Here is a 20,002-nt window from a genome sequence, read left to right as displayed (position 1 = left end):
CACAGTGGAGGCCACGTATTGACATCCTGGAAAGGTGCAGAGGTAACGTGGACTCTTCAGGTACACGGTTTAATCAGGGATCCCTTCCGTTTCTCTGTGATTCTTTCGTCCCTGCCTTCCTCCGTGTGTGAAATAGGTCATCACACTAGCTTCCCACATGCTATGGAGATATGAAAAGAAAGATGCATTTCATCTAGAAAGACCTTATAAATTTGGGGCAAAATAAGGGGCGCCTGGGTGGCTCAGTCAGCTAAGTGTCTGACTCCCGCTCAGGTCATGATCTCACGGTCCTTGAGTTCGAGCCCCACGTTGGGCTCTGTGCTGAGAGCTCAGAGCCTGGAGCCTGCTTTGGATTCTGTCTCCCTCTCTCTGCCCCTCCCCCACTCATGCCTCTGTCTCTCTCTCTCTCTGTGTGTCTCTTTCTCAAAAGTAAATAAACATTAAAAAAATTTTTTTTGGACAAAATAGGATTTTAGCTCATTTTTAAACAACGGGCAGAGCCTCAAGGAATAATGGCATTCCCGGTAGATGAAAATCCTTGAGCAGGCAAGTATAGGGTATGTGTAAGAAAGAGTTCAAGAATCGGTTGCATCTGGCTGCTTTTTTGGTAGAAAGCAGGTACAGGGCTGGAAGGAGCTTGGATTTTAACCTCAGAGGCAGTTGGGAGCCACTAAAGGAGTTGTAGCAGTGGAGCAACGTGATGAGGTCTTTATCAAGGTTCACTCTAGTTACCAGCTTCTACTTGTCGTAGGTGTGATAAGAGATAATAACGTGCTTGTGAAGGACAACGTACTTATTTGTGCTGAAGTGTCATGGAGTCTGAAATTTACTTCCAAATGGTCTGGAGGCGGGGGGGGGGGGGGTGGAAATGTACGTGTGTGTGTGTGTGTGTGTGTGTGTGATAGAGAGAGAGAGAGAAAGCAAGACAGAAAGAGAGAAGGGGAGCAGATATGGCAAAACATTAGCAGTTATCGACTCCTAGAGGACAGTGCACACAAGAGTTCTTTGTACCATCAGCTAATGGATGTTTGGGAAAAAAAGTTTTCATAGGAATGAGAGCAATGGAGCAAAGTGGGGATGGGGGACAGACCTCCCTGAGGAAGGGACAGTCTGGGAAGGTGACACAGTGAGGGCGAGAGAGCATGAGCCCCGAGGGACGGGGCGTGGTGTCCTCAGGGTGAGATGGGCAGAGAGACTCAAGCCACAGTGCTCAGGGCGGGTGACATGCTGGTGAGGAAGGCACAGGAGGCCAAAAACTGGGCAGCTTCCAGCCCGAGGGCCCAGGAGGACCAGTACCAGGAACAGAGGGCCGAGGAGGAACTTTCAAGGAGGGCTCGTTTTACACTCTTTATAATTGATGTTTGTCTGTGTGACTGTTGTGGACTCAGAATTTCAGAGCTTGAAATGATCTAAGAAACCACCTAAACAGACCCCTCATGTCCCTCATGGGGAAACCAAGGCACAGGCTTACTTAAAGCCTCAGAGCCCTATAGGTGACTGAGGATAATGTGCCAGGTTGAACCAGTCCTCAGATGCCTGTTTCCAGGTTCCTGCTCTTCCTCTGAATGCCCCGGGGAACCAGACACAGGAGCCATGATATGAGGGTACAAGAGTTTGGTCTGCCTTTCTTTTTTTTTATTTTTTTTTATTTTTTAATGTTTATTTATTTTTGTGAGAGAGAGACAGAGCGTGAGTGGGGGAGGGGCAGAGAGAGACAGAGGAACACACAGAATCTGGAACAGGCTCCAGGCGCTGAGCTTTCAGCACAGCCCCCCCCCCCCCCAAGGCTCGAACTCGGGAACAGCGAGATCATGACCCAGGCCAAAGTCAGACGCTTAACCGACTGAGCCACCCAGGCACCCCTGATCTGCTTTTCTTAATGAGTCCTTTGAAATGCTTTTTGAACTTATATCTCATCAGGGAGCTTTTGGGGGGGTAGACTGCAGCAGGGGGTGATGGAGGTGTAGTGATAGTAACAGTTGGCCCCGACTGAGCCCTCCCCTGGGGCCAGGCACTTATCTGGCGGTTTTCCACATCAGTCCATTTAATCCTCAAACCTATGAGGTAGGCACTGTGTTTACGCCTATTTTACAGATGGCAACAACAAGGTTAAATAGCTGCTACAAGGTCCCGTCATTTGTAAGTGACAGAGTTGGGACTAGCACTCAGGCAGTCTGGCCCCAGAGCTGGCACGTTTAACCACCATGCCATCGACCACACCACCTGGCATGGGTCTGCTATGCTCTCCTCCTGTTCTCAGGCTGGCTGACTGATGATTGATCTGTTTATTTTGCCAGAGGGAGGGTCCACAGCAAATTTTGGCCCCAGCCTCATTGGTATTTTTGCAGTAAGTCAAGACCTATTTATTACTCATAGAGTATTTGGGGGGTCCATGATAAAATAAGAAATGCAAAACTTAATTTCACTTCTCTGCTAGCTACACTGCTCATTCTTTTTTAATAACGCTCTCTTATCAGCCTCCTGGCAGCTTTTGCGTTTCCCGTGCATGTTAATTACTTTATTATTAACGTTGATATCTTTGGTTCGGCCCAGCATATCTTGGTGCTTTTTGTTTCCAACGTGCACCCATTTTGCCTTGTTCATTGGCATACGCGGGCCCAGTTCCTGTTTCTAAAAGGGATTCTTTGAGCCTCGGTAAACATATGGCTTTCAATTAGTCGTGCAATCCTCATTCCCATTTTCATCTCAGCCACGTCACTAATAGAGTGTTCTTAACATTTCCCCAATACAGGCTGTATTGTGTCAGGTTTCTGACATTGTTCCTCAACCCTTGTTTTCTCTCCAGGTTACAGCTCAGAGAACCCCACAACCTAGCACTGAGTGATATGACAAACAGTAAGATGTCCAGAGATTGAACCCTGGGGTAGTCGGAGACAGGGCTTTGTGAGATGAGCCTGGAGGGTGATCCAGGACCAGATTCTTGGAGGACTTGAGTGTTAAGCTGAGAACTTCAGACTTCATCCTAAAAGCCAACATCCTCCCAAAGTAGATGATACAGAATGCTAATCCCATTAGGTGTCCCAAAATAAAAGAGAATGGGGGATTTCATGGTCCAACAGCTTAAGAAATGCCAGAAACTATACATATGCCTCTTGGAAATGTACAATGGACTTGAATTTAGCATGTTAAAGGCTCTGAAAAGTCCTGCAGTTTAAAATTTTTTAATTAAACATTTTAACATTTAATAATAAAAAATGTAATTAGCATTTTCAAAACTTCTTTGGCCACAGAACCCTTTTCTCATGGAGCATATTTACATTTACCTATTCTGAAGAATATAATTTAGAAGTGCTGCAGGAGGGGACGAGGAGTCTTGATGGGTTTTGAGCAAGAAGGGAGCGTGCTTAGACTGTTTTAGAAAGGTGGCTCTGAGGGCGCCTGGGTGGCTCAGTCCATTAAGCATATGACTTTGGCTCAGGTCATGATCTCATGGTTTGTGGGTTCGAGCCCCATGCCATGTTGGGCTCTGTGCCGACAGCTCAGAGCCTGGAGCCTGCTTTGGATTCTGTGTGTGGGTGTCTCTGTCTTCCCCTCCCCCACTTGTGCTCTGTCTCTCTCTCTTTCTCTCTCTCTCAAAAATAAATAAACATTTTTTTAAAAAGAATTTAAAAAGTCGGGGCACCTGGGTGGCTCAGTCGGTTGAGCATCCAACTTTGGCTCAGGTCATGATCTCACGGTTCGTGAGTTCAGGCTGCGCACATGGCTCTGTGCTGACAGCTCAGAGCCTGGAGCCTGCTTCCGATTCTGTGTCTCCCTCTCTCTCTGCTCCTCCCCCATACACGCTCTGTCTCTCTCTGCCTCTCAAAAATAAACAAAACTAATAAAAAAATAAATAAAATAAAAAATAAAAAAGAATTTAAAAAGAAAGAATTTAGGAAGGAAGGAAGGAAGGAAGGAAGGAAGGAAGGAAGGAAGGAAGGAAGGAAGGTAGCTGTGGCAGCCAGTCGTAATGGGGGAGACTGGAGGCAGGAGGGGAAAAGAGAGGCCCTGAGCAGTTCAAGCAAGATGTAATAAGGATTGAAACCAAAGGTTTCAAATGTTTCAATGTTTTCTTTCTCTTTTATTTCAAGCCGCATTGTTGTCTTAAAATTGGAAAATCAGTGTTGCTATAATAAATCATAGCACAAGGATTTTACTCAGGCATAAAATCTGAATGAGAAAAGCAATCTGTGCAATCTTCCATCTTCAAAGGAAGCATTTAGCCCAACAGGGTGTTGGAACACAATGGCCATCTGTTTCTGCAAATCACTGGAGTTCATCGAGGCTTTCCAATCAGATAGACCCAGATTCACGTCCCGGGTCCACACCTTAGTGGTCCTATGACCCGCAGCAGGTGGCCTCACTTCTCTGTGTCTCCATTTTCCCATACAGTGAAGAGGAAGAACAATCCTTTTCTCGCAGGCAGCTTTAAGGACTGCGTGCGGTGACATGTGCAAAGTCCTTAGTGTGGTGCCTGGCACGTGATAACATAAAACAGATGTCATTGCCCTTCTGTATTAGTGGGGATAGGCTGCGCCGGGCTGCAGTAACCCTCTAAATCTGGGAACCCCTAAATCTCAGCAGCCAAACGCATCAAAAGCCTATTTCTCACTCAAAGTCCACCTGTGAATCCACATAGTCTCCAGGGTAACTGTCTTCCACGAGGCCGCTCAGCGGTCCGGGCCCCACCACCAGGCAGCCGGCCGGCCTTACAACAACAGCTCTGGGCCTCAGCCCATTAGGGGCGAATGGCGCTTCACACACAGCACACTGGCCAGAATTGGCCATGTGACCCCCCCCCCCCACTGGTAAAGGGGCTGAGAACTGTGGACAAGCAGCTGGGGTGTGGGGGGAGCCCCTGCCTCTGCCGCTCCTTCATTCCCTTCGGTCAGCCCACTTAACCTCTCTGAGCCTCAGTGTACTCATCTGCAAAATAGGGCTCATACTTCCTGCCCTACCTTGCGTGGGATTGTCATAGGGGTATGTGTGATTATGTTGGTGAAAAACGCTAAGTTAATGTGAGAGGTGATTGTATGCTTACTTTTTGCTATGCCAAAGCTATGTCACTTTCTCTGGTCCATAGGAAAAATGTACCACTTCAACCCTCCTTAAATCTACGTTCCTATGCTTATTGCCCTGACGCATTCTGTCCCTAGATTGCTCGCTCCCCCCTCTCATTTGGGCCTTTTTAATTCTTTTTTAGTGAGATCATTAGGCCACAGTAGCCTTTGGTGGCCGGTTCTTGGAGTGGCACAGGAGGGCAGCACATCCTACATGGAAAGGGAGACCTTGAAGTGTCACGAGGGATGACAAAGGGGCCACCAGCACATTTCTCCTGTACAGCAGAGAGAGCTCTCAGGGGTTCTGCATCACAGGATCTATGGTTGCTTAGATCCCTAAGGAGCAGCAGACAGGGGTGTGTGTGTGTGTGTGTGTGTGTGACCAGTATTCCCTGAAACATGGACAATGACAGTGTGGACCGCCAAGCTCCATGGTGTGCTTCAACTGCCAAATAACCAGTGCAAACTCAGGGGACTGTAGGTGCGGGGAGGGAACAGCACTCTTGCCCTACTCAGACCCCCTGGGAAACTTGTGTCTCGGATGGGACCCAGACCCCATGCAGAGAGTGACAGGAGGAAGGGCGGCCAGGATAGGGAAAGGGCTAAAAACTGTCCCACATAGAAAGGGTCGATGTCAACCCAGCAAAGAGAGGTGTCCGAGGAGCACAACCGCCGGAGCTTAGGAAGGAGCCATGGCTTGCAGGGGCCCGGACGGCAGAGCCCATGACTGTTGGGCAAAGTTCTGGGGATTCAGGTCTCAGCTTAGGATGAGGAAGAACATTCCCATTTTAATCTGACTCGTCCTAAAAATGAACTGAGCTTCCTTAGGAGGTAGTGAGTGTCTCATCATCAGAGGTGTGCAAAGACGAACCCTTGGCAGAGAGTACACACTAAGGAGTGGAAGCGAAAGAAAATGTTTGAGTCTCTTCAAGCCCAAAAGGTGTGTGAATCCACAAACTGGAATGGTGTGATCTCAGAAGACTTTATATGTGTGTATATAAGGAGCCAAGGGCGGGGGCGGGGAGGAAGAGAAGAGGGCCTAGAAAAGCGAGCAGGCTGTGGGGTGAAGAAGGGGGCATGCCCACCCACCCGGTGGCGGGGGGGGGCTGGAGGATCCCCAGCGTGGCCAGCAGGGGGGCAGCAGCACCAATCACAGCATCCTGTTTTGGGACAATCTTTGCAACATTGCACTTTGGGGGCTCCCAGTCCGCCTGCCTCCCTGAATGACAATAGGAAAATGAAATGGATGCTTTGTTCTCACTTGCATTACCCTGGGGCACGTGTGTCTCTGGGCTTTGTAGTCTTTTGTCTTACCCGGCTCTTGCTCAGTGCTCAGAGCAGCCCTTTAAAGCAGGTGACTCTGGCATTTCTCCAGGAGAACCTGAGGCTCAGCAGGAGCAAGAGCTTGGGGCCAGAACCCTCATCCAGAGGCAGGGCCTGTGGCTGTCCGTCATCCCAGGGCACGGTGCTGTCGCCCTACTGCCGCTTAGCCAAGGGCAGACGGTAAAATCTGAGATGCAGCGGAGAACAGGAGAGGGGGCACTTGACGCCTGCCCACGCAGCCACCTTCCTTTCTCCTTGATGAGCTGGGACTCCCAGAACTCCAGATGAGCCAGGGTTCCAGTGAGCAGCACAAACAACAGAAAGGGCCCTGGGCTAGGAGTCAGGACGCGGGGATCAAGTGTGTGCCCCTGGGTAGAGTTGCAGCCTATTCCTAGACTAGGTATTCTCTGGGCAAAATGGGAACAAGACTGATGACCCTACTAAATTTTTAGGGTTGTTAGGCAGATCTAATGGCGTTGAAAACCGTAAAATTGAGTGCACGTGCCCAGCAGTGGTGAAATATGGTAGCTCTGTCCAGGATCCCGCATGCTCCGGCTTCCTGATTCAGAGCATCCTCGCACCCTAGTTCTGTCCCCTCCCTGTTCTCACCAGGCTGGGCGTGGACTTGACAGCAGGCAGTCACTGTGAACCAGCAGCCAGGCCATGCGGCAGGCTCCCGTGAGAGGGCGATGAGAAACAGCGCACCTGCATGGCCAGGCTGAGTAGGGCCAGCCTGGCGGCCTTGAGGCGTCAGCTGAGCAGGAGAGACGGCCAGTCCTGCCAAGGACCAGGGCTGGGCAACTTGAACAGGGCCCTCTGGGAGCTCTACTCACTTCTGGGGCCACAGACCTCTCCCCAGACCAGGGGCAGTTACCCCCACAAAGAGGCCGGAGGGATTCTGGCCTAGAGGCAGGATGTGGGTGAGTGGGCACTTGAGCAGGCATGCCCAGGTCTGACTGGAAAGTACAGGAGGAGGGGCTGCCTTTGGCCAACTCGGGGCCAGGACGAAATCTCGAGTAGGGCAGGGCACCAGAGTGACCATGGAGGCAGCTCGTGGCTGGAGGTGCCTGGCCAACTGTGTGCCCTGGGGTGGAGGAGAGCACCGTCTCGGGACACTTGAAACTCATTGCTGGCACTCTAGTGACCAGGGCACACTTTGGTGTAGTTTGGGATTTGTGGTTTACAGCAAAGGTTTGGGAAGTTGGGCAGACCAGGGAGCAAGTCGCGGCTCCAGCATTTAGTGCCTGTGTGACCTTGAACACGGCACTCAGTCTCTCCTCTACTCATTTAGCACCCCTGGAAAGGGGCTCACTAGAGCTCACTCATGCAGTGATTGTAGGAATGCAACGGGGTGTATATATGACACGCTTAGCCCAGAGTCTGGCATGTGGAGGAACATTCACACGGCGGTGAAGAGGGGTTATCCTAGGACCAGGAGGGGACTTTATGGGCCTGGCCATGGATGGATGAGGCTGATGATGGGCGTCAAGGCTGGAGAGATACGTGGGGCCCATCATAGAGGGTCACGATGCTGCAGTCACGAGTCAGTGCATCTTTCCTGCGGTCTGAAAAGCATTGAAGGTCTCTGAGTTGGAGGCCTGGGTGGAATCAGAAAAGAAGGGACACCCTGGGTTCTGGTCTCACCTGGGTGGAGCGGTTCTCTAAGCTAGACAACGCGAGAGGAAGGGCAGGTTTAAGGGAGAGAGTGACAAGTTCAGATGGAAAATGTTAGGTTGGAGGCCCAGGAACATCGAGGAAAGGGGTGCCCCACAGAGAGATGCCCCTCCGGGGGAGGAAGGAGAGCAAGAGGGCCCCAGCAGAGAAAGGCATAGATCTGGAAGAGGGCAAGACCTGGAGGTGACAGGAGAGAGCCCATCCACAGTGGCCTTTGAGGGTAGGAGACTAAATAGGGTCCCTCATCTCTGGCCACTAGGGTGGGTCGTGGAGACCATGGGAGCATCGCAGTGGCCTGGGGAGAGTGGTGACAGGTACAGAACGTAGCTGGCATTCCAGATGCCTTTTTCAGAAAGCTCGGCTGCAGGGCAAGAGGAAGAGGCAACTAGCTCGAGAAACAGAAATCGCCCAAGGAGGAGTTTTGAACGAGGCTGGGGGCTGGGGTGGAGGCAGAGGGTAACTCCCCAGGGAGACAGGAGCACCGCATGCCAGAGGCTTTCCTTCCCTCAGTCACTGTCCGGGTGGTGCTGGGTACACATGAAGTGACTGTTGCCTCATGAAGCTCTGGGTTTTGTTTATGCTTAGGATTTACCTTACAGCTCACAATCTCACCTTTCCTGCGGGCTCTGCAGGTCACAGGCCTCCCTTCTCTGCAGCCCCTCTTGTCTCCCGCTGCTCTTTTCCTTGATCTGCTCATCCCCTGCCTACACCCTCCTCACTGGGGCGCCACCAGGGGGCCCTCTGGCCTCTCTCTGCCTGCCCAGGACACCCAGCCGTGGCTCCCACAGGCATGCTGGGAAATGCCAGCCTGCGGCTTTCTGCCTGTGGGTTGAGGCATCCTGGTCCTGCTGAGGTGGGTGCAAGCCAGACTCTAGGCAGACGACCCTGCGTCCCATCTGGTGCTGCCACCGCGGAATCACGGAATGTTGGCACTTGAGGGGACCTCACAGGGTAAGGGGCCAGCAGACTTGCTGCTTCTAGAAAACTCAGGTGACCATATGAACAGTTAACCCATATTTCCACGTACCCCAGTGCCAGCTGAGGTCTCATGGGCCCTGAGATCTGGGAAGAACTGCCTCAAACCCCCCAGATGGAGAAGCCAGGGACTAGGGATGCGCTGGACAAGCAGCATGGACGTGGGTGGGTGGCAGACAGACCCAGCTCACGCGGCCAGGCCCTGTGCTTCCTAGCATCTCATTCAGGAGAAGCCAAAAATCTGGGTGTTCCTGTGAATCACCTGAGTTTTAAGTCCTGCCTATGAAGACAAAAAAAAAATGTAAGCACTGTGTGGATCAAGTAAAACGCGTCAATGGCCCTCACTCCACCCAGAGGCTGTGAGCTTCTCCCTGCCCTAGAACTGAGGGAAGACCCACACGCTGGCACCCAGCCGTCCCCTGGTGACTGTCTCTCTTGAGGATGTGCCACTGGGTCATCGACTCATCTGGGGAGGTGTGTGTTTGGGCACTGGTCTCATTCCCCAGCACAGGCAGGCTTGTGCTGACAGGGGCCGCTGCAGACCATGACACTGACACCCGAGAAGCAGGGGGGCCACTGCCCGTTCACCGGGCGCCTGGTGAAAGCACCCTCACGATCGAGCGCCTCTTGGCTTTGGGTTCGGTGGCAACATCCGTGAGCTCTTCCTGCTCCAGGCTTGCCCCGGAGGCCTCAGACACAGGCCCAAGGAAAATAGGGGCGCCTTCGAAGGCCCACCTCCCCAGGGAAGGGAACAGAGGCCGCAGGAAGTGGAGCTGCCCCCCACCCCCAACCCTGCTTTGCAAGAAGGAGATGGTGCTTGCCTCCACCTCTGGCTTGCTGTGTAACCTTAAGCAAGTCTCTTGTCCCATCTGAGCTCCGTTTCCTCACCTGTATAACATGGGTATCAAATTCCCGGCTCCTTCACCAGACTGCCCTGAGGTCAAGATCAAAGAGGGACTCTCGTACGAACACATATGGGCTCCAAAGGGCTAGAAAGATTAGGACCTATTACGGCACTCGTCAGCCCTTAACTTCCCCCAAGACAGTCCTCACCCCAGTGGTGAGCCTTTCACAACCATGAGATTTCCCACAAGATTCCAAATGCAGAATGCCTGTCTGAACAGGACCAGGTGGGGGTCTTGCTGTCCAAATGGTGTCCTCAGGCTGACCAGGGCTCCTTGCCCTCCTCGGTGAGGTCCTGGCCACCTCCTCCACCTCATCTCCCCTCCACAAAGCAGGGCTCCATGAGGATGTGGCCAGAGGGCATCAGGTGAGCGGCTCTGGGCCCCATGTTTGTTGTTCTGGAAGTTGTTCCAGCCCTATGTGAGCAAGGGCGCATAGCACCAACGGATCGGATACACCCAAAAGCCAGCTCCGGGGGGCTGATACGGCAGTGCCTAGCACCCATGAATGGCAACTCCTCATAAATGTTGTGGTGAGCAGCCCACAAGGCTGGCCCCTCCTGTGCCAGCCTGCAGCATGAGCCAGTGCCCAGGGCACAGGACCAGGCTCAGGACGCCTGCATCTGGGCGTCTACTCAGTCACCCACCTGCTATGAGTGCTCTGCCGGGCCTCAGTTTCTCCATCTGTAAAAAGAGGAATTGGACTAGTGCATTTAGTGTTTGGAAATGGGCAGCCAGGGGAGGGAGATTTGCACTGTTCCAGTGACCAGAAACCATGCCTGGCTTTTAGGGCCCACAGCCTAGGAGCTCTGAGTGCCCTGCACTGAACAAGACAGTCCCTCACAGCAAAGAATTGTACCCTCTCCAAAGAAAAACATGTGGGAGCATCCCTGTTGAGAAACCCCGGTGTGTGATCTCACAGGTCCCTTCCAGATCTGGGATCCTGAAAAAAATTCACCCAAACTCATAACCAAACATCCTAAAAAAGAAATTCTTACCTTGAAATGACAGCCCTAGCTTTGCTGCCTCAGAGATGTGGGGCTGCCTGCTGCTGTTGAGATAAGCAGCCCAGCCCCAGAGGGATCCAGAAGGTTCCTCCCGGCTCTAGCGCTCTGTGACTCTGCAGTGGGAGATAATGATGATGGTTTACATTTAAGGAGCGGGCTTTCCAGCCTCTAAGGCCTGCTAAACACACCATTTACCTCCTTTGATGGTCTTGCCAACCCTGGGAGGTTGCAGATGAGCAAATCATGGCTCAGAAAGGCTTAGGGATGTGTTTAAAGTCACATAGCTGGCAAGTGATGGACCTGGGGTCTGAGCCCAGGGCCCTTTCCCGTCCTTGCCCAGACTTCCTTGATGAGACTCCCTCACCATTTCCCCCAGAAGAGGCATTCACCTGCCTTCCCAGGAAAAGGAAAGCATCTCAGGATTCTGAAATGCAGCCCATGAAGGCCAGACACCCTCCCCTCCCCTCCCCTCACCACACACATTCAAATTCACACTGATATACATACATATACTCTCCTCTAGTAGAAAAAAACACCAATTTTACTATGTATTTCAAAAATCAACTTTGAAATTAAAAAAGGAGAAGAGGAAGAAGAAGGAGGAGGAGGAGAAGGAGGTGGAGAGGAAGAGGAGGGGGAGAAGAAGGGGGGGGAGGGAAAGGAGGAGGAGGAGGAGGAGGCAGAGAGGAAGCAGCAGCAGCAGGAATGGCCCAGTGAAAAAGTTCTGAAAGCCAGCTTCTGGGAGCTGGTCAGAAGGTAGAAGGCACCCCTCCTTCAAAGAAGCACAGGCTGAGTAGGGCTTGGGAACCTGAGCCACTCACAGCAGTGGCAGGCATAAAAGGTCCAAGGGACCAAGAGCCCCGTGGTCACAGGTGAAGCATATGGCTCCCTTCACTCCCACCATCCAGAACCCCCACCCCAACCTCCCTGCCCAGACTTGAAACCCTGGCCGGCCCCACGCAGGACACACAGAAGCCCAGTGTGGTTGAGATCTGTTCCAGGGTCAGAACATACAGACAAGCTGTGTCAGGTCTGTGCTGGTACTAAGCTATCACTCAGTGTCAGGGGTGTGTGAGTGACAAGAGAATCTGCATTTTTGACCAAAGATCTGCTAAGCCGAAGACCAAACGTCACTCTGTTGTCTAAGATCCTTTAAGGCCTCACTGCCCAGAAGGCGGTCCCTGGACCAGCAGCATCAGGGTCACCTGGGAGCTGCTTGGAAATGCAGCATCCTGAGCCGAAGCCAGACCTCCCGCCCCCATCTGCACTTTAACAAGCTCCCTGGGTGGTTTGTGTGCACAGCATCGAGTAAAAAGCAGTGTCAGCCCCTCACTTACTACCCGCCAGCCACGCTGGCCTCCTCTTGCTCCCTAAAACATGCCAAAGTCTTTGACATTTCAGATCTTTCCTACCTGTTGTTCCCCCTCTCAGGAATGTTCTCCCCCTAGGTGCTCACATGGCTGCTCTTTCTCACCCTTCAGGCCCTCAGACTAAATGTCACCACTTCAGAAAAGCCTTCCCGGACTGTCTGACCTGCAGTCGGTGCCCCCCTTGGCACTTTTCTTTGGCTGCGCTGATCACCGTTCTGTTCGCAGCTGCACTGTGTGGTTTGCGCTCGCTAGAGTGACCACTCCAAGAAGGCAAGCGCCCTGCCGGCGTCTATACCTGGACCCGGCGTGGAGCATAGTCCATGGCACACAGCAGGCACACGAGACTGAGTTGATTCTGAATGAGTGAGTGTAGGACAAATACAGCCATGAAATATAGGACAAATGTAGTCATCCCTCAATGTGCGCAGGCTCACATGAACTGCACCCTAAGTTAACCCTTGGACTCACTTTGCACCTGGAAAACTGAGGTCTCCAGAAGGGTGGGGCGTGCCAGACGCTCACCCAGCAAGTCTATGGTAGAGCAAGACCAAAGCCTTTGGCCTTTCAGGACTCACCACCTCCACCCCTGCCCGACTCCCTGCCTGTCCGTTTGTGCGGCCTGACAAAGCATGATGTTTGCAGGGGCCACTGACCTACATTGTGAGTAATTGCATTATGCAGAGGGACTCTCGGGCCAGCTGCTCTCCTTTTGCTGCACAGATGGGGGAGGCTTTCCCCCGGCAGCTTCTGCAGGCCTCCCGCCGAGCAGCGGTCGGACCAGGAGTCAGGTGTGAGCCCTTCCAGCCTCTGGCCCTCACGGACAGGCGTGGCCTCTCTGCTAGGCACCGCACCCTGTCAGGCAGGAAGAGCATTTTATCAGCTTGCATTCCACTCCCAGCGCCAAAGCACAGCCTTCACAGAGCTCCGGGGGCTTCAGAGGAGGCCGCTATTGAATGTTCAGCGGTTAAGTCATTCCTCCCACAAACAGCACCTCACAGTTTATACAGCAGGGTTATAGGATTATACATACCCACTGTCTCCTTGGAATGTGACGTGGTGCTTGTGAGAGGCAGGGCAGGCTGGGAAGAGCATCTGGTGAGGGAGGAAAGAAAAGTGACTGGTTCGGGAGGCAGACAGACCTGGGGTAGAACCCAGCTCCAACAGGTACTAGCTAGAAATTTGGGGCAAGTTCTTTCATCTTTCTGTGCCTCGGTTTTCTCATCTGCAAAATAGATACCACACTTTGTTGGAGGCTTCAACAAGACAACATATGGAGACCTCACAGCTTAGTACCTAGCACGCTGCTGTCACCCGTGACAAGAGAACTGGGTGTTCTTAGGGTGCCTGTTACTGGGTGAGGTCAACTCACTCCCCCTCTGAGGCTGCTTCTCGTGGAATCATCCTGATCTTACTAGAATGGAAGAGCCCTGAGGACAGGGCTTTTGTCAGCCCTGGTTACTGCTGTATTCCCCCCTGCCCAGAACAGTACCTAGCAGGTGGCAGTGCTTTATAGTTGTGTGTTGAATGAATGGATGATTACTTAGGTAATTGCCCAGGTGGACGGCAAGTAAGGAAGAAAAATAGAGGAAAAAAAGCAATTTGAAAGCTCTTGTAGGCTATTCAGCCATGGAAATTGATTTAGACCAGTAGAAATGCTGTAGTGCCCAAAAGTATGGAGAAGCAAGATTGCAATCCTGGCTTAGACCCTTACACGAGATCGCAGCATGGCATCCACAGGGGGTAATGCCCTGTGATCGCTGGCCCTGGACTGCATGACAGGCCCACGCTGGGAATGTGGATGAGTATAGGGCCAGATAGGCCTGGGTCCTCCAGCCCCACCTTTCCCAATATCCCCTACCCTCCCACAGCACTCCCACTGCGGGGAAGTGGTGGGGGGGAGGGGGGGGTCCTCCAAGGTGCCTGGAAATCTGACCTCCTGTAAGACCACTGGGTGCTTTCTTAAGTAACCCAGGATGCTGCTTCCGGCTTTGCGGCCCCACTGAGCCACAAAAGTAGCTCTGTGTCCTCAGCAGAGGGTGATCCACGGCGCCGGTCCAGACCCTCCACGCTGGTCTTGGATGCCCTCTAGTGGCACTTTGGTGTATGACAACTCCAAGTAAGGGCTCAGGTGGTGGCGCCTTTCCACACCCCCACCATCCTTCCTCCCCCAACATCCCACCCTTTGCATCATCAAATGCGTCTCTCCCCATGTGTGTGACTGTTCAGACCACTCTGAACTCAAGTCCCAGGCACGATTAGAATGGATCAGATAAGAAAAGGCATGGCTTTTACAGTTGGCTTTGAGATTCAGTACAGGGGTACTGACTATTCAAACTCCCCACCCCCTGGCCCCAGGAGTACATGAACCTCATCACTCCTAAAACCACCCAACCCCTGCCACTCTTATCCATGTACAGTGTGAACAGACATGGGGTTGTGTGAGAATGATGTTAATGACCAGGAGATTTTTGTGGCTTACTTCTGGATCAACACCTTTGCACTAGCCCACCCTCAGGACCACTGACTTCTCTGAACTCTTGACTGGCCCTTGATTTTTTTGCCGCACTCCCACCTCTGCATTGGTGGCTGTGCTTAAGTTTATTGAGATGGGTAAGGGACTAAAAGACCAAATGTAAGGATTAGGATTTCAGAATGGGGAGCATGGAGGGGGTGGGAGTGGGTAGGCTACCGGCAAGTTAAAAGGTAACCTGGCTAGAATGTCAGCTGCAGAAGGAGGAAGACAGAGCTAGCAGCAGTTTGATGAGAACTACCTAATGGAGTCTTAGTCAACCGTAAGGGACATATGAATCACCAGTGGAAGGTAGTCGTTTAGAAAGCCAAGGATATGTGGAGCAAGGGCATAGGCAGACTCGCTCAGGACCACCACCTGGGGTGCTGAGCTCGATTACAGGCCTATAGATCAATGGTGAACTTGAGCAGTTTGAAGGACCAGGTCGACTTGTGGCAGGAGGTGATGTGTACCTTCACGGCAGCTCTTTCCTCCTGAGGAAGGGTATGCGGACTCAAGAAGAGAGCTTGGGATTACTCTGAGGACCCCAGAGGAAAGGCAAGGACCAATGGGTGGAGGTACTGGAGGAGAAGGTTCTGGTTCAGTAAATGAGCTGTGTAACCACTCACCAAGAGTGGGAGGGGGCTGTCTGTCACTGGGGATATAAGAGCCAGACAACCATTCTCGGCCTCCCACGAATAGAGTTTTCATAACATTGAACAATGGTGTATGACAGCATCAGTCCTTTATACACAAAGAATCTAAGAGTCTGTCATAAATTATTGCCTTTCATTGGAGAACAACAGATACTATCATCATTAATGGGTTTGCTATTCATGCATGACCGTAATGGGCCTGTGCTACTGCATTCTGATGTCTGCTTGGTTGTCAGACATTAGAGAAACCCAAGTTTCACTGTTATAAGTCACTGTTGACCTTGGGACCAGCTCCTTTCTCAGTCTCCTCAATTAAACAGTGAAAGTAAATTAGGAAACCCCCATTACCCTTACTAGAATCCAGCCCAGCTCCTGGGCGGGTAGCGGTAGAGGGGAAATTTCTAGCCTGGCAACTCTGACTGTGGTTCCTGGAGATCACCTCCTGGGTTGGCTCTCACTAGTACCCATGGCTGCTACTGCAGAGGCCTCAGGGATCCATTCCAGCCTATGTGTGGACTCAATGACCATGGAACCAAAGAGTCTGAGCTAAGGCTTTCTGTGGCTTGAGAAAACAAAAGGAAAATCAAGCTTAAGAGAGCATGCGGCTGGATGATCTGGTTACAAAATGGCCTTAGGGTGCCATCATTTCCCAAATCACAGGAGTCCAGGCCATTGCCTGCCTCAAAGGCCAGGCCTAGAGAGCAGGGCCAAGAGAAATAAGTTTCCCATTCCCGGTTACCTAAGGCCTGCTTTCCACATCCCTGGATCCCACCAAAGTGCTCCATTTTCCTGGTGAGTGACCCTGGGGATGCTTACCTCTTCTTCTCAGGCATGTGGCTTTACTCCGGGCCTCAACAGGACAACTTCATCCTGGACACAGTTCTTTGATGAGATACCCTCAGTGTGTATCTGTTCGAAAGGCAAATAGATTCACAAATACATCTTCAACTTTACTTAGTAAATTTGTTGTTTGGATGTAGAGATCCTAAAACTATTTTGTATCTATTTAGCATTGAGCAAATGAGTGACTATTGTGATAGTGTGGAAAACCAGAGATCTCACTGCAAGAAAAGAAAGATGCAAATACGGAATGGGAAGAAGAGCCCCGTGGTGTAGGATTTTATCTCTATCTATCTATAAACAGATGGTAGAGATATAGGGATAGATACATAGAATGATGATGGATGGATGGATGGATGGATGGGTGGATGGAAGGATGGATGGGTGGATGGATGGATGGATAAGTAGATTAGATAGATAGATAGATAGATAGATAGATAGATAGATAGATAGATAGATAGAGGAAGGAAGTAATGATACCCTAGGAACAGTGAGCACATCTGGTGGCCAGATCTTGGTTTCTAAATATCATTCTCCACTAAAAAGAACCAAGACTCCTCAGAGAAATGACTGATTCTAGGCTGGGGAAAGGAAAGCACAAAAAAGTGCAAGTCCTTGGTGTTCTGAGAAGTGGTAAAGTGCTCCAAAAAATTATGGGGATGTATTGAAAAAACATACGAGGCTGCATGAAGGAGCCAGTTTCCCACTGGCCAGATCTCAGAAAATTTGAGCATCAAAATGAATGATAGTAAGGATTATAAAGCACTGAATGAAAAATTAACCCCTAAATGCATACTGACCTACATAAATAAATGGAAGGAAAAGTAAGATCTTGTTTACAGTGGCATGCCAAGTATTTAAATAAAACGATAAGAGTTAGAAAGTCACCATTTTGCAGCCACCAGAGGAACATGACTCAGGTAGAAACCATCACTGGATGCTGAAACCACTGGGTTGATGATGGGGAAACGGGATACTCACACAGTCTCAAAGTATCTCCCACAGATTATTTATTAATTACAAGAGGGAAATGGTACCTTTGAAGTGGAGAGATCTGGCAGACATCACCTGAATCAAATGATCACAGTAACATCACCAATAATGGGACAAAGTGCCATCAAGTGCCACTGATGTGAAGCTCCAAAGAGGGAAAAACATCACTTTACATAGGATTCCTGCCATGAATGCATAACCCGAATCCAATCATGAAAACACATTCGGACAAACCCAAACTGAAGGACATTCTACAAAATAGCTAAACTGGATTCTTCAGAAATACCAATGACATAAAAGACCAAAGTAGGATGAGGAATTGTTGAAGATTAAAGGAGACTAAAGACATGACAAGTAAATGCAGGACCCAGTCCCAGATTGGATCCTGCTTTGGAAAAGCCACAATTGTCTTAAAGGATATTATTATTGAGCCAATTGGAAAAATTTGAAAACTGATAGTATATTAGATAATATACTGTATCAGTGTTAAATTTCCTCAATTTGGTAAGTATATGTGGTTATGTAAGAGAGTCTCCTCATCCTTAGGAAATACTTGCTATATATTTAGGTCAGGATGTCTATAACTTACTCTTGAACGGTTCAGAAAAAAATATGTAGAATATATATATTTTTTTCGTTCTCTGGGTGTGTTTTTCTCCTTTTTCCACCATGTGGCTGATTATTTCCCAGAGATTGCCAGCTAAAATTGTTAAGAGAGAGAACACATTTGGGTAAGATCCTCTCCACCATCCCTTTTCAAGCAGAGCAATTTGTACTAGGAAACCTCGTAAGTCTTTGACCAGACTCCGGATTGGCAGCTGTAGGTCAGGTACCCACACTTTGACCTATCAGCTTTGGCCCAGGATAGGTCATGTGGTATATAACATGGCTGCTACCACTGCTCCCTCACTCAGGGTGATGGGCAAAAAGGTCTCCTTCTTCTGGCCTAGCCAGTAGTTACTAGGGTTAATCCCAAAGACATCTGAAGGCCTCTTGACATAACTGTGTGCCTCATTCTCACCCTCACTCTTTCAACAAACATTACAGATGTATGCTCTGGGCCTGGTCCTATGCTAAGTACTAGAGGCACAGGAAGTGACCCACTCCCTACCTTCAGGAGATCTGAGTCAAGTTTGAAAGGCATGAAGAACAGATGACTAGAGTGCAGGGCTGAATCATGACCAACAAACAGAAGGCAGCCTCATGGGAACACAGAAGAGGGGCCCAAAAGGCCTCCTGGGCAAGGGATTGGCGATGGCTCATGGGAGGGAAAATGGCCATCAGATGGGGCCCTGGCTGCTGGAAGGGTGCCCAGTGCCATCCCTGGGTTTCTGTTTTCTCTTTGCACAGCCGGACCCAGCAGGACGGGACATCTCCATCCGCCCTCTCCTGGAGCACTGTGAGAACACCCATATGACCATCTGGCTTGGCATCGTCTATGCCTACAAGGGGCTTCTCATGGTAGGTGCGGAGCAGAAGGCAGAGGTTGGGGGATGCTTCTCTGTCAGAGCTCTCTCTCCCAGGTGCCTCTGTGAACATAAAAATAAACAGAGCCCCCAGGACTAAGCACTTAACTGTGCCAGGCCCAGCGTCTGCCACGTGTTACCTCAGTTCCCACAACAACCCTCTGAGATAGGTGCAGACAGTGCTGAGAAGGCTGAAGCTTGGTTTGCCCGAGGTCGCTCAGCTAGTAAGTAGCAGATTCAAGAGCTTAACCACAGAGTAACCCCAAAACTTGTGAGTGTGCCTCATGGCGGCCACCATACCACTCCCGGAACAACGGTCAGTCAACATCTACCGCACGTTCACATCCCACATTTTACTGGATTCTCTCAAAGTCTGTGAGAGGTGAGTGGAGTCATCCTCATCTTATGTAGATATGAGGAAAGTCAGGCTCACAGAGGTTAAAGGGCACCTGGTAACCTCCAACCTCCGAACCCAGTACTCTTTCCACTCCACCCAACTGTTGGCATCAAAGGTCACATACCAAGCCCACCAGACACATCTGGAACGATTTGAAAAGGACAGCCGCACCCCCACCTTATCCCAGCTTGACCCCTGACTCTTCTCTCCACATCCTGTGCAAACCATGCCTCCACTGAAATCCCTCCAGTGACAGGAAACCAGGTACCATACCCTCCTTAGGTCTTTGTACAGGAAAGTTAGGTCACCATCCATATAGTCACCATCTGTATATAAGTCGCCTCTGTATAGCTTCCACTTAGAGGCCAAGAATGAAGCCCTCTCCAAAGGTCAGGTAAACCAGGTTTTCTTGTATTGCTCGAACGTATCCTGCTGCTTCAGAGAACTGTTACTGAGGGGCCACACCAGAGGAGCATATACTAGGCAACCCTAGGCAAAGATTGTCCCCAACTTCATACTGGTTGAGACCAGTTTCCATAGGGATTCTTTGAAGATCACTGGGCTGCAATCTGGGCCCCACAAGGTAATGACCCTGAAGGTGTCCCCAGGAGGTGCCCGGAGTGGAACTGGGACTTGGAGGCTGGCCAACAGCCCTGCACTTGGAGAAGGTCACTCAGGAGACATGGTCACTAGAGCTGTCAGAGACAGTGGCATGGACCGGAAGGCAGATCCATCATTAGTGGGCAAAGTTGCCAGAAGGCAGCTTTCGAGTCCACAGTAAAGAAGGATTTTGTCCAACAGAGCAGTGTCTGCAGATGTGGTGGCGCCCC

At 50.8% G+C, this 20,002-nt stretch overlaps 1 protein-coding gene across 1 annotated transcript in view; it reads left to right on the top strand.

Annotated features, from left to right (window-relative positions):
• GABBR2 (gamma-aminobutyric acid type B receptor subunit 2) overlaps window positions 1-20,002 on the top strand; it is a 236,672-nt gene that overhangs the window by 201,475 nt on the left and 15,195 nt on the right. Inside the window, exon 14 of the mRNA XM_042963492.1 lies at window positions 18,660-18,770. Coding sequence (XP_042819426.1) covers window positions 18,660-18,770 — 111 coding nt within the window. The remainder of the gene's footprint in view (window positions 1-18,659; window positions 18,771-20,002) is intronic.

Source organism: Panthera tigris, chromosome D4 (genome assembly GCF_018350195.1).
Source record: "Panthera tigris isolate Pti1 chromosome D4, P.tigris_Pti1_mat1.1, whole genome shotgun sequence".
In the NCBI taxonomy this organism is placed as follows: Eukaryota; Metazoa; Chordata; class Mammalia; order Carnivora; family Felidae; genus Panthera; species Panthera tigris.
This window is presented reverse-complemented; position numbering and strand designations above follow the sequence as displayed.